The 12,806-nt window shown below is 35.4% G+C and overlaps 2 protein-coding genes across 2 annotated transcripts in view; one reads left to right on the top strand and one right to left on the bottom strand.

The window, feature by feature from the left end:
- The window catches only part of ACAD11 (acyl-CoA dehydrogenase family member 11), a 100,125-nt gene that overhangs the window by 37,291 nt on the left and 50,028 nt on the right, over positions 1–12,806 (bottom strand). The window contains exons 12-13 of the mRNA XM_032144165.2: positions 12,558–12,665; positions 10,673–10,771 (exon numbers count right to left, since the gene is read on the bottom strand). Coding sequence (XP_032000056.1) covers positions 10,673–10,771; positions 12,558–12,665 — 207 coding nt within the window. The remainder of the gene's footprint in view (positions 1–10,672; positions 10,772–12,557; positions 12,666–12,806) is intronic.
- On the top strand, positions 7,572–10,092 carry ACKR4 (atypical chemokine receptor 4). Its single transcript, XM_032144172.2, has one exon. It carries the CDS (start codon positions 7,840–7,842, stop codon positions 8,890–8,892), a length of 1,053 nt encoding a protein of 350 aa, XP_032000063.1. The 5' UTR covers positions 7,572–7,839; the 3' UTR covers positions 8,893–10,092.

The raw sequence follows: 12,806 nt of genomic DNA, 5'->3' as shown, positions 1-12,806 counted from the left end.
GGACTGTTGTGGGGTGGGGGTAGGGGTGAGGGACAGCATTAGGAGATATACCTAATGCTAAATGACGAGTTAATGGGTGCAGCACACCAACATGGCACATGGATACATATGTAACAAACCTTCACATTGTGCACATGTACCCTAAAACTTAAAGTATAATAATAATAATTAAAAAAAAGAAAATAAACTTTCATAGTCTTAAAAAAAAATTTCCCTTATATGAAAAAAGATGTTCATTGTACAATCCCACAGTTAAAGAAAAAAAAAATCCCATGTGTTCTCTTAGAGTGTGTGTTATTTTTAACAGGGAAATCTTCAAAATTCACTGAATCCATCTCTAGGTTTACATCTAAATAATAAGAATTAAGTAATAATGTTACAAGTTGCTGCTATTACCGTTGTTACTATAGAAAATGGTTAGATCAAAATAAATCCCAAATAGATCAGAGTTGAAAATTAAAAAAACCAAGACATAAAAAACTAGAAGAAAAACAATATAATATTTATCAAATCTCTGGGTGAGAAAGAATTTTAAAACTTAAAAATGATAAATGAAATCAAAATCAAAAGACAAAGATCAATTGGTTTGTCTATATAAAACTGTTGTACATTAGAAAATAAAATTAAAAAGCAAAAAAAATTGGGGGGGGAATATTTCAACATTTATGACAAAATGTATGCAATACTTAGCTCCCTAAATTATAAAGAACACCTAAGAAATCAGTATACAGATGGGCAAAGAACACAATTGCAAAAAGAGGAAATAAGAATAATAAAAGAGGTTTTTAAAATTGCTTAACTTTACCACTAATCAAATAAACGTGGAGTACAGCAATAATGAAAACATTCAAAAGCAGTTTATTATCCAGTATTCCACACATGCCTGGCAAGGGTAGGTAATGGGTGCTGAATTTGTTACAAGTCATTTAGAAAGCAAAGTGGTAGTAAAACAACACATTCTATTGGCAATATTTTTGAAAAACAGACACTTCTATACATTATTGGTAGAGAACAAAGTAATACCATCCCTATGGAATACAATTTGGCAATATTCATCAAAATTACAGATTCATCCCAGCACTTTTGTTGGCCGGGATGGGCGGATTGTTTGAGTCTAGGAGTTGGAGACCAGCCTGGGCAACATAACAAAATGACAGTACAAGAGAAAGGATGAGAAGTGGGTGTGGGGAGAGAGATTCTTCAAGAACAAGAGACATTGCTATGTTAGGGTAGGGAGGTTAAGAGTAGGAGCCAATTTATGGTAAGCAGCAAAATGGAATCATAGTCAGTTCTTAGGAATATGAGAAGTAGAAGAGAGCTAAAGAAGCATCAAGTCAGTACTTTGAAAAGTTGCCTAAGGTGAGTGATGCTTCTGCCTACCCTCCAAGCTACATGATTATTTCACGTATTTTGTCAAATCTCCCTATTACCACTGTCTCTCCTAGTTCTATCAGGAGAAAAGGGAAAAAACAGGAAAAGGCCAGCCAGACAGCTAGTTTCACCATGATTCATACACTATGATTTATACACAGCATTCATACACACGCTACCAGAGGAAGCTGCTCAATCCTGAGATCCCCTATGCCTCAAGGGCTTTGTATGTGTCTGAATTAGCAAAAACAATGTGTAAATTCAAAAGATGTAAAGATTATAGCATTACAACCGATTTGCAATAAAGGAATCCTATTTACAAAAAAGCTTATTGTTGTTGGGGGGTAAATAAAGGAAAGGGATAGATACTTTTGAATCTATAAAAGAGTATCAAGATTCTATAATAGATGGCATCATAAAATAACAAAGAGATATAAGAGCTAAGATGATAAAATAGACTAAAGATCTGAATTTAGAATTCCAGCTCCATTGCTAAACTTTATGTCTGTGGAGGATAAGTTACTTAAACATCAGTTGATTGATTCATGAATTTAATTATTATTCATTAAGCTGGTACCATGAGTAAGGTACCAAGACAAATGCTGAGGATACAGCAGGGTATAAGATAGCTATGGAAGATAGAAAATTTAAATAAGTACCAACAATACAGTGAAAAGACTATAGAAGAGTAGGTATATCTGATCTAATCTGAAAGAGTTATGGAAGGCTTCCTGGATTAATGTTAAGGTCAGACCTAAATCTGAATTGTAAATAGAAGCTGGGGAACTAATATAGGGTGGGAAGAGTGCTCTAGACAGGTGTAATAGTACTTGCAAATGCCTACAAGTCAGTATTGTGTATCATATAGAAAGATCAAAGAGATTATTACCTGATAATTATGGAGGCTGCAGTTGCAGACCAGTTGTTAGATAATAATCAAAGTGGACAGTAGAATTTTTTTATTAATTCAAAATATTTTTGAGTAGTCATTATGTGCCAGGCATTATTCTTGGTACTCGGGATATATCAATGAACAAAGCAAACAAAAGTCCCTGTTCTGATGAAGCTTATGTTCTAATACAGGGTGAAAGACAATTTACAGCAATCACAGCATAAATGATATGGTGCATTAGAACGTGATAAGTGCTATGGGTCTGGTGGACTGGGAGTCCAGATGGGTGAGGGTTATTTTAAGTAGAGTCATCAAGAATTGCCTCAGTGAGCTGGTGGTGATTGGGCAAAGACTTGAAAGAGAAGAGGAAGTGAGCTTTGCAATTACTAAGACAGAGCACATTCCAGGCAGACAGAGGAGCCAGTACAAAGGCCCTGATAGGATTGTGACTGGTATGCTCTCAAACAGCAAGAAGCTGGGTGTGGCAGAACAAGTAGGCAAAGGGGTGAGTAGTGTGAAATGAGGTCAGAGAGACAATGAGGGATGGAGGCAGACCTTGTGGGATCTTGTAGGCTACTATGAGAATTCATGATGAAGCAATTGCAGTAGAAGCAAAAATTGACAAATGGGACCTAATTAAACTGAAGAGCTTCTGCACAGCAAAAGAAATATCAACAGAGTAAACAGACAACCTACAGAATGGGAGAAAATCTTTGCAAACTATGCATCTGACAAAGGTCTAATATCCAGCATCTATAAGAAATTTAAATTTACAATTAAAAACAACCCTATTAAAAAGTGGGCAAAGGATGTGAACAGACACTTCTCAAAAGGTGACATACATACCGCCAACAATCATATGAAAAAAAGCTAAACATCACTGATCATTAGAGAAATGCAAATCAAAATCACAGTGAGATACCATCTCACACCAGTCAAAATGGCTATTATTAAAAACTCAAAAAATTACAGATGCTGGTGAGGTTGTGAAGAAAAAGGAGCACTTACAAACTATTGGTGGGAGTGTAAATTAGTTCAATCATTGTAGAAAACAGTGTGGCAATTCCTCAAAGACCTAAAGACAGAAATATCATTCAAGACAACAATTCCATTACTGGGTATATACCCAAAGGAATATAAATTATTCCATTATAAAGACACATGCATGCATGTGTTCATTGCAGCACTATGTACAATAGCAAAGGCATGGAATCAACCTAAATGCCCATCAATGATAGACTGGACAAAGAAAATGTGGTACTTATACAGCATGGAATACTACGTAGCCATAAAAAAGAATGAGATCATGTTCTTTGCAGGCACGTGGATGGAGCTGGAGGCCATTATCCTTAGCAAACTAACACAGGGACAGAAAGCCAAATACTGCATGTTCTCACTTATAAGTGGGAGCTAAGATGAGAACACATGGAGGGGAACACACTGGGGCCTATCAAAGGGTAGAGGGTGGTAGAGAAAGAGGATCAGGAAAAATAACTAATGGGTACTAGGCTCAATACCTGGGTGATAAAATAATCTGCACAACAAACCCCCATGATGCATGTTTACCTGTGTAACAAACCTGCATGTGTACCCCTGAAATTAAAAGTTTTTTTTTTAAAAAAAGAGAAAAAAAGAAAAAATGGCATGGGTCTGAAATAATTTCTGCAGGTGGACACTGAGCCTGGCCTTGCATGAAAAAATAGATAACTGCCATGCAAATTTGAGGAAAGCCAAGTTCAAATAGACCACGAGGGCCAAATCAGCATAAATTTCTCTTCTTTCTCTAACTTATTTGTGCGGAAATGTGGAAAAAATAAACAGCCTCCCAGACTGAAGGATTTTGAAGGTTCATATTCTAGCTTTGGGAAAAAAGGTAACAAGAAAGCAAGAGAGTTTAAAGCCATGGGAAAATACACTGGGACAAGGATAGAGAAAGTACAGTGAAGCCAGGAAGAGTCTAGTAGTTTAAATAAATATTAAATGATGTGGCATAAAAATGTTAAATTCTATTGCAAATACCTAATGATTACTTATAATTTAATCTTTGATAATTTAGTCTTCAGAAAGATATTTTTCTTGGTTAAAATCATATTTGCTTTCTTTCTTAGGCAAAATAACTTTAGAGAGTATTTCTCTAGATGCTACCTACAAATGCTGCCTAGATGCCCTCAGGTGGATTCTCCTGGTTCAGCAGTCAGTAGCTCAGCTGCAGGCATTTCTTGTCCCCTTTGACTAAGTGGAAACTTTGAAAGGTCTATAGTTTTTGAAAAAAGATGGATTTTTTTCAAATTTGTAACCTAAACCACTTAAGAAGTTGAATTTAACTTCACAGATGGTTTTACAGGAAATAAAAGATCAAGTGCTCACAAGGTTAAATTTCAGGAAAGCCTTCTTGGATACAAGATAAAGGCGGGGTGTAAAGTGAAAACAAAAGTAGCTGGAATTAGGTCATTTGATTTTATACTCTGTACTCAAGACTGCTCCTCTCTGCCGACTGCAACAGGTTGGTACTTTATTTCTTTTCTTATTCTGACTTGAATATTTTTTTTAAGCCCAAAGACCTTGTATATTTACTTATACAGAGGGAGTCTTGATGCATAAAAGTTTAAATGCTTACTTGTAAAAAAAAAAAAAAAAAAAGAGTTACTTGAAAATAGCTGTACACTTTAACCTTAAATGAAAATCTTAATATAGCAAGAAGAAAATATGATTTTAAATACCATTACTTGTCAGTAAAACTTTGTTAAGGACAAAATAGGTTTTATTATACCACTTTTATTAACTTTCTTTTACAAGTACTGATTTTTTTTGTTCTCATAGTAATTATAAAGACACTTAAAAGCATGTCTATATATCTGCCAGAAGGATCATTTCTGCAAATAATTCCATTTCTACTCTTTTTTACTCACATTTTTAGTAAGATTAATTCTTACTTAAAAATTCCCTTCTTTAATATATTATAATATTTGGCCATACTATTCCTTATCATCAGGTTCAAGATTTTCTGATGAAAGAGAAAGGAAGAACAAGGTTCATATTGTGTTAATAATTAATGCATAAGAACATGAAGACCAGAGTAGTCTTCCAGATTGGAACTTTTTAAGTAACTTTAATGATAAAAAGAGTCATTTTAAAAAGTTGGCACCCGGTTTTTACATAATGAAAGCAATTCTTCTATGTGGTATCTTTCTTCAGAGCCTTCTTTTCTTTGCTATATTCGTTCAAAAAAAGTTAGCAAACATAAGAACATTTCTTTTGAAAATGTACTATAAGTTGGCACACTGTTTTAAAAATAATATTTTCATTATTGATTCTATAAGAATATTTGAGATACTTCAGAGGACAAAAACAACCTAAGGAAAATAGAAAGGCTAAAGAAAAAGGAAAAAAAATTCAGCGCTATAATAAAAACACTGAAAGTCATTATTTTATACATTCCAAAACTTATGAATTCTGTGCAAGCTTATCTTAATACTACGGGGTGCTAGTAGCCAACATAGTGCAGTAACAATGTTGACATGGAAGATTGCTAGCATACTATCTATCCATTCTAGAGTAACAGCTTTATACCTGTTGGCAAAACCTTTAATTTGACAAATATTTACTGAGAAGCTACTTTGTGCCAGGCACATTAACAAGATTTTATTTACAAACACAAATCAAATAGGTCATGCTTTGAGGAACTTAAAACCTAGAGGAACAAGGTAGTATGGGAAACACATCCTTTCCACAGAATGGATCCGTTCTCTGAGGGGTGTGTAGAGATTGCTAATACATCAGGAAAGTCTTCTGGGGAGGTGGCATCTGCGTTTATTGAGTAGGAATTGGCCCTTCCAGGGAAGGGCAGGAAATTGTATGGTAGATAAAGGAGCAGAATGAGCAATGATGTAGACAGACGCTGCTGCATGGTGGGTGCCAGCCCACTGCTGAGAAACTAGTCCTGTCACTGTCTCTAGTGTGGACACAGAGTAGGGAGAGGTGGCAGGAGCCATGGATGGCACCGCATTATGAAGGGAGCCTTGGGTGTTATGCTAAGGAGCTTGGATTGTGGCTTTCAGGTGAAGAGATGTGTCTTCCAGATGAGGAACAAAACAGAGGAGAGGCAGATTGGCAATTTAGAGATCAAATACTCTGGTGGAAATAAGAAAAACGTTTTTGACAAGGAGGTATTGAGGAGGAGTAACAACAGGGTATCAGTTAGAAAGATACTGCTTGGCTAGGTGCGGTGGCTCATGCCTGTTACCCCAACTCTTTGCGAGGCCAAGGCAGGTAGATTGCTTGAGCCCAGGAGTTTGAGACCAGCCTTGGCAACCTGGTAAAACCCCGTCTCTATCAAAAATACAAAAGTTAAACAGTCTCATAACCTGGTCAATAAATAAATAAATAAATAAATGGATTAAAATTTAAAAATAGGCTGGGCTCAGTGGCTCACGCCTGTAATCTCAGCACTTTGGGAGGCCGAGGCAGGCGGATCACAAGGTCAGGAGTGCAAGACCAGTCTGGCCAACATAGTGAAACCCCATCTCTACTAAAAATAGAAAAAATTAGCCAGGCATGGTGGTGTGTGCCTGTAATCCCAGCTACTTGGGAGGCTGAGGCAGGAGAATCGCATGAACCCGGGAGGCGGAGGTTGCAGTGAGCCGAGATTGTGCCACTGCATTCCAGCCTGGTCAACAGAATGAGACTCCATCTCAAAAAAAAAATTAAATATTAAATATTAAAAAAGAAAGATATTGCAGTAGGCTAGGTGAGAAACATAATAGCTGAACTGTGCAAATGTGTGGAAGAGTGCAGATTAAGAGGAGAAGACAGATTCAAGACCTATTTGGAAGGCAGAATCAGAACTTGGGAACTGATTGGGAATCAGGGATGAAGGTAAGAGAGAAGACAAGAATGAAGCAGGCTTACAGCTTAGATGATTAGAGGATAGTGGTGCTACTGAAAAACAGTATACAATAAGCAAGTAGTGACCAGTTTTGGAGGGAAGTTGGCTAAAGGAGATCTTGTTTTATAAAAGGCAACTAGTGAAATTTAGTGCAAATGCTGAGAGAATTTATTTAACTTATTTAAATTAAATTTATAAATAACATCAAAATAAAAAATAAATTTAAATAATCCAAGTAATTTACTATTTTCATTTTTATTAAATTTGTTATAGATATACTTTTACGATTCGCAAAATTATGTATGTAAAAATTATAACACTATTCTTTTTAGTTAAAATCTAATTAAATTTTCATATTTTAAAAATCAGTTTTACATAAAAGTCTTCACTTTTATTTAGGATTTAATGATTAAGAAAATTCTCCAGGGCATTATGTTTATTGTCCTGTTCGAATCCCAGCTCTTTCACACAGAACTGTACAAGCAAAGCTTGAGTAACTAATCTTGGGGTCATATTCCAATGTGGCTTCCATTAAAGTGTTTCAAAGAGTGCTAGATTCAGGCTCACATATGTTACAGCAACAGGCTATACTCTAGGGAAAGAACAAAACAGCTTGATAAAAACTGTTTCCTTTTAAGCATATTTAGACAAATATCTATCCTGTATTCTTTTTGCCATCTAGATTGGAGCCATGGCTTTGGAACAGAACCAGTCAACAGATTATTATTATGAGGAAAATGAAATGAATGGCACTTATGACTACAGTCAATATGAATTGATCTGTATCAAAGAAGATGTCAGAGAATTTGCAAAAGTTTTCCTCCCTGTATTCCTCACAATAGCTTTTGTCATTGGACTTGCAGGCAATTCCATGGTAGTGGCAATTTATGCCTATTACAAGAAACAGAGAACCAAAACAGATGTGTACATCCTGAATTTGGCTGTAGCAGATTTACTCCTTCTATTCACTCTGCCTTTTTGGGCTGTTAATGCAGTTCATGGGTGGGTTTTAGGGAAAATAATGTGCAAAATAACTTCAGCCTTGTACACACTAAACTTTGTCTCTGGAATGCAGTTTCTGGCTTGTATCAGCATAGACAGATATGTGGCAGTAACTAAAGTTCCCAGCCAATCAGGAGTGGGAAAACCATGCTGGATCATCTGTTTCTGTGTCTGGATGGTTGCCATCTTGCTGAGCATACCCCAGCTGGTTTTTTATACAGTAAATGACAATGCTAGGTGCATTCCCATTTTTCCCCGCTACCTAGGAACATCAATGAAAGCATCGATTCAAATGCTAGAGATCTGCATCGGATTTGTAGTACCCTTTCTTATTATGGGGGTGTGCTACTTTATCACGGCAAGGACACTCATGAAGATGCCAAACATTAAAATATCTCGACCCCTAAAAGTTCTGCTCACAGTCGTTATAGTCTTCATCGTCACTCAGCTGCCTTATAACATTGTCAAGTTCTGCCGAGCCATAGACATCATCTACTCCCTGATCACCAACTGCAACATGAGCAAACGCATGGACATTGCCATCCAAATCACAGAAAGCATCGCACTCTTTCACAGCTGCCTCAACCCAATCCTTTATGTTTTTATGGGAGCATCTTTCAAAAACTACGTTATGAAAGTGGCCAAGAAATATGGGTCCTGGAGAAGACAGAGACAAAGTGTGGAGGAGTTTCCTTTTGATTCTGAGGGTCCTACAGAGCCAACCAGTACTTTTAGCATTTAAAGGTAAAACTGCTCTGCCTTTTGCTTGGATACATATGAATGATGCTTTCCCCTCAAATAAAACATCTGCATTATTCTGAAACTCAAATCTCAGACGCCGTGGTCGCAACTTATAATAAAGAATGGGTTGGGGGAAAGGGGAGAAATAAAAGCCAAGAAGAGGAAACAAGATAATAAATGTACAAAACATGAAAATTAAAATGAACAATATAGGAAAATAATTGTAACAGGCATAAATGAATAAGAACACTCTGCTATAAAGAAGAAGAGCTTTGTGGTGATAATTTTGTATCTTGGTTGCAGTGGTTATACAAATCTACACAAGTGATAAAATGACACAGAACTGTATACACACATTGTACCAATTTCAATTTCCTGGTTTTGATATTATAGCATAATTATGTAAGATGGAACCATTGGGGAAAACTGGGTGAAAGGTACCCAGGACCACTCTGTACCATCTTTGTAACTTCCTGTGAATTTATAATAATTTCAAAATAAAAGAAGTTAAAAAAACAAACAAACCCACTATGCTATAAGTTAGGCCATCTAAAACAGATTATTAAAGAGGTTCATGTTAAAAGGCATTTATAATTATTTTTAATTACCTAAGTTTTAATACAAGAACGATTTCTCTGCATAATTTTAGTACTTGAGTAAGTATGCAGCAGAACTCCAACTATCTTTTTTTTCTGTTTTTTTAATTTGTAAGTAATTTTATAAAATCCACCTCCTCCAAAAAAGCAATAAAAAAACAAACAAACTATAATAAGCTTTTCTGATTCTTTTCAAAACATTCCTGGTAAGTTCCTAAAGACATAATTTGCTTCTATGATGTCAACTTTCTTACTAATAACTGGTTATCATGACAAATGTTAGGTTTATCATATACAGTCTAGGTGTAATCCTCAGACTATCATTTTCATCTGGGTTCCAATTTCTTAACTTCCTAAAGAACTCATCCATTTATATGAGTCTACCACTGCCGACTGACTAAAAAATATATTATCCCATGCATAAAATGTCCTATTTTCATTTGAACACTTTATTTTTGAGTAATAAAAATATGTACCACAATAAATTATTGTTAATTAACATGTACAGCTTATCTTTTTAAAAAAAATTTGCTGTAAATTATTATAATCCAGGTAATATGCTCCTACTAAAATTAAATTTTGCTAGCAATTACACTGGTCAAAAATAGCATGCAATAATGAATTTTATCTCTAAAACTAAAAAAAATGACATGTTTTCTGCTCTTAAACATCACCTAACCAACATATGTTATTTTAAAATTACTTTTTCTTTCAACCACTATTTCTAAGTTTGAAAATGCTTTCACATGCAGAATTAATTATTTTTTTCATTTTTTTGAGACAGAGTTTTGCTCTTGTTGCCCAGGGTGAAGTGCAGTGGTGCCATCTCAGCACACATCAACTTCTGCCACCTGGGGTCAAGCAAGTCTCCTGCCTCAGCCTCCTGAGTAGCTGGGATTACAGATGCCTGCCACCATGCCTGGCTAATTTTGTATTTTTAGTAGAAACAGGGCTTCACCATGTTGGCCAGGTTGGTCTTGAACTCCTTGCCTCAGGTGATCCACCTGCCTCAGCCTCCCAAAGTGCTGGGATTACAGTTGTGAGCCACCGCACCTGGCCTACACATGCAGAATTTAAAGAATTATGATCATGAAACTGATCACTATGTATCACAGCAATATTCTAGCATAGCATCTGGCACAAAGGATCAATGTGTTAGGTGAAAAAATTAGGCTGAACACTCACCACTGCTCCACCATTTCTTGCCATTAATTACATAGCTATCTTCATCTCGTTGGATGCTGCATTCAATATTTGTGGCATCACTTGAAGCTACATCAGGTTCTATAAATAAACAAAAGCTGAATTTGCAGGCAGGCAGATATCATCAGTAGACTTAGATAAGGATATGAAAACTTTAAAAACAAAGGCATCTTTATCTTTTCCAATGTCCTTTCACTCCCCATTCCACCCTGCTTTTCCCATAACCTACACACAGTAGGTATTCAATACATGTGCACTGAAAGAATGAGTGAATGAATGAAGTATACTGAACATTGGGGATCAGTATTTTGAATTGTATTTTTGGCTTCCTCACTGATATATGAGTTGGGATACAACCCAGTCCTTTCTCCAATCAGCAAATGTAGATAAAAGTAATGTTTTCTACTTCTCACAATGGAGATATGTACTAAATATTGATTGGCAAGACAGATTCCCCCCCATATAGTTTACTGTCTTAAGCAATTTCTAATGTGCCTTGCAAATTCCATCAGGAATGCTTTCACTGATTTATATACTTTGCATTCTTTAAAGCCTGTTCAACACTTAAGGTCTTCAGAAAGTTCTCCATGGGACACCCTTAGACAACTGCTTTACTGCATGACACTTCAGAACTGTCTAGCTCTCAATCATAGCAATCTGCACTTGCTAATATGACACCCCCTTTAAATGAGTCCTTCAGATATCCCATGTGTTCTGTTCCTAAAACTTAAGACTTGCTTTTTTTTTTTCTTTTTTAGAAAGAGGGCTGTGTATTCTATTTATTTTGTAAACCCCACCTAGTGCTTTGTAGACAACACATCCTACTGTAGGTATTCAATAAATGCCTATTACTGATTTAAACGGAGATCAGTTCTGCTATTATAGTAGTCCCCAGTTATCTGTAGTTTTGCTATCTGAGGTTTCAGTTATGAGAGGCCAACTGCATTCCAAAAATATTAAGTGAAAAATTCCAGAAGTAAACAATTCGTAATTTTTAAATAGTGTACCATTCTGAGTATTGTTATAATTGTTCTATTTTATTATTAGTTATTATTAATGTCTTACTATGCCTAATTTATAGATTAAACTGTATCATAGGTACATACGTATAAGAAAAAACATAGTCTAAATAGGGTTCAGGACTATCCCCAGTTTTCAGACACCCACTGGGGGTCTTAGAACATATCCCCTTCAGATAAAAGAGGAGTACTGTATAAATGTATACTATGTTATACAAAACAATAAAATCTGGCCATTATTGAAAGCACTTAAAAATTATGGACAAGCAAAATTTGGTTTAATTCTAAACTAAATCACAAAACAATGATTTTTTTCTATTGAAGAGTTCTTAATGCTTCCTATGTACAAATGATATTAAATCTGTTTTTATTAACATGTTCCTTTATTTTACCACATGATTATAATTTGAGCCATATGTCCAGTACTGGTGAAATTTCTATTTTTCTGGGTTTATGGAAGAGTTGAATATTTTATAAGTATCAATATAAAATTATCACAAAGATAGATATTTCATACATAAGAGCAAAGATGATCTTAAATATTCATATATAGCAATTTTAGTAATGACATCAAAAAATTGTGAAACTAAGTTTACTTTGCTGCTAATGCTATAGCAGGCTACTAGAGAACATCATCTGATATTCTAACAAAGGAGAGGATCATATTTTTCTGAACATTTGAAAATGCCAAAATTTAATAACAGGCTCAAAATAAACATACTCACATTTTTGGCCAATGGCAAATTTGACTGAAACACAGAACCACATCCTGTATTTCTTCAGCTCATCCATAATAACTCCGGGATGACTGACGACTACACAAGGAGAGAATGGTGACTGGCATTTACCTGTCATACAGAAGCAAGAGGTAATGTTCCCTTGAAGAAGAGGCTCAAGCCACTGTTTCTTCTGTTCCTCACTTCCATACAGGTGCAGAACCTCCATGTTCCCTGTGTCTATACATAAAGAAGGAGTATTTGTTTTGCATTTGAAAATTTATCAATATGAAATCCACAACTTTATGTAGAGAGTACAGAAATGCATCTTTTTAAAGCAAATGTTTGCTAACAAAAATATTTTGAAACATATAGTAAATA

The sequence above is a fragment of the Hylobates moloch genome, unplaced genomic scaffold (assembly GCF_009828535.3).
Source record: "Hylobates moloch isolate HMO894 unplaced genomic scaffold, HMol_V3 SCAFFOLD_22, whole genome shotgun sequence".
Taxonomy (NCBI): domain Eukaryota; kingdom Metazoa; phylum Chordata; class Mammalia; order Primates; family Hylobatidae; genus Hylobates; species Hylobates moloch.
The sequence above is the reverse complement of the archived record's forward strand: the minus strand, read 5'-3'. Positions and strand labels throughout refer to the sequence as shown.

Bases quoted from the DNA above. Each gene is read 5' to 3' on its own strand.
- ACKR4 (XM_032144172.2), top strand. From the start codon at position 7,840: ATGGCTTTGGAACAGAACCAGTCAACAGATTATTATTATGAGGAAAAT.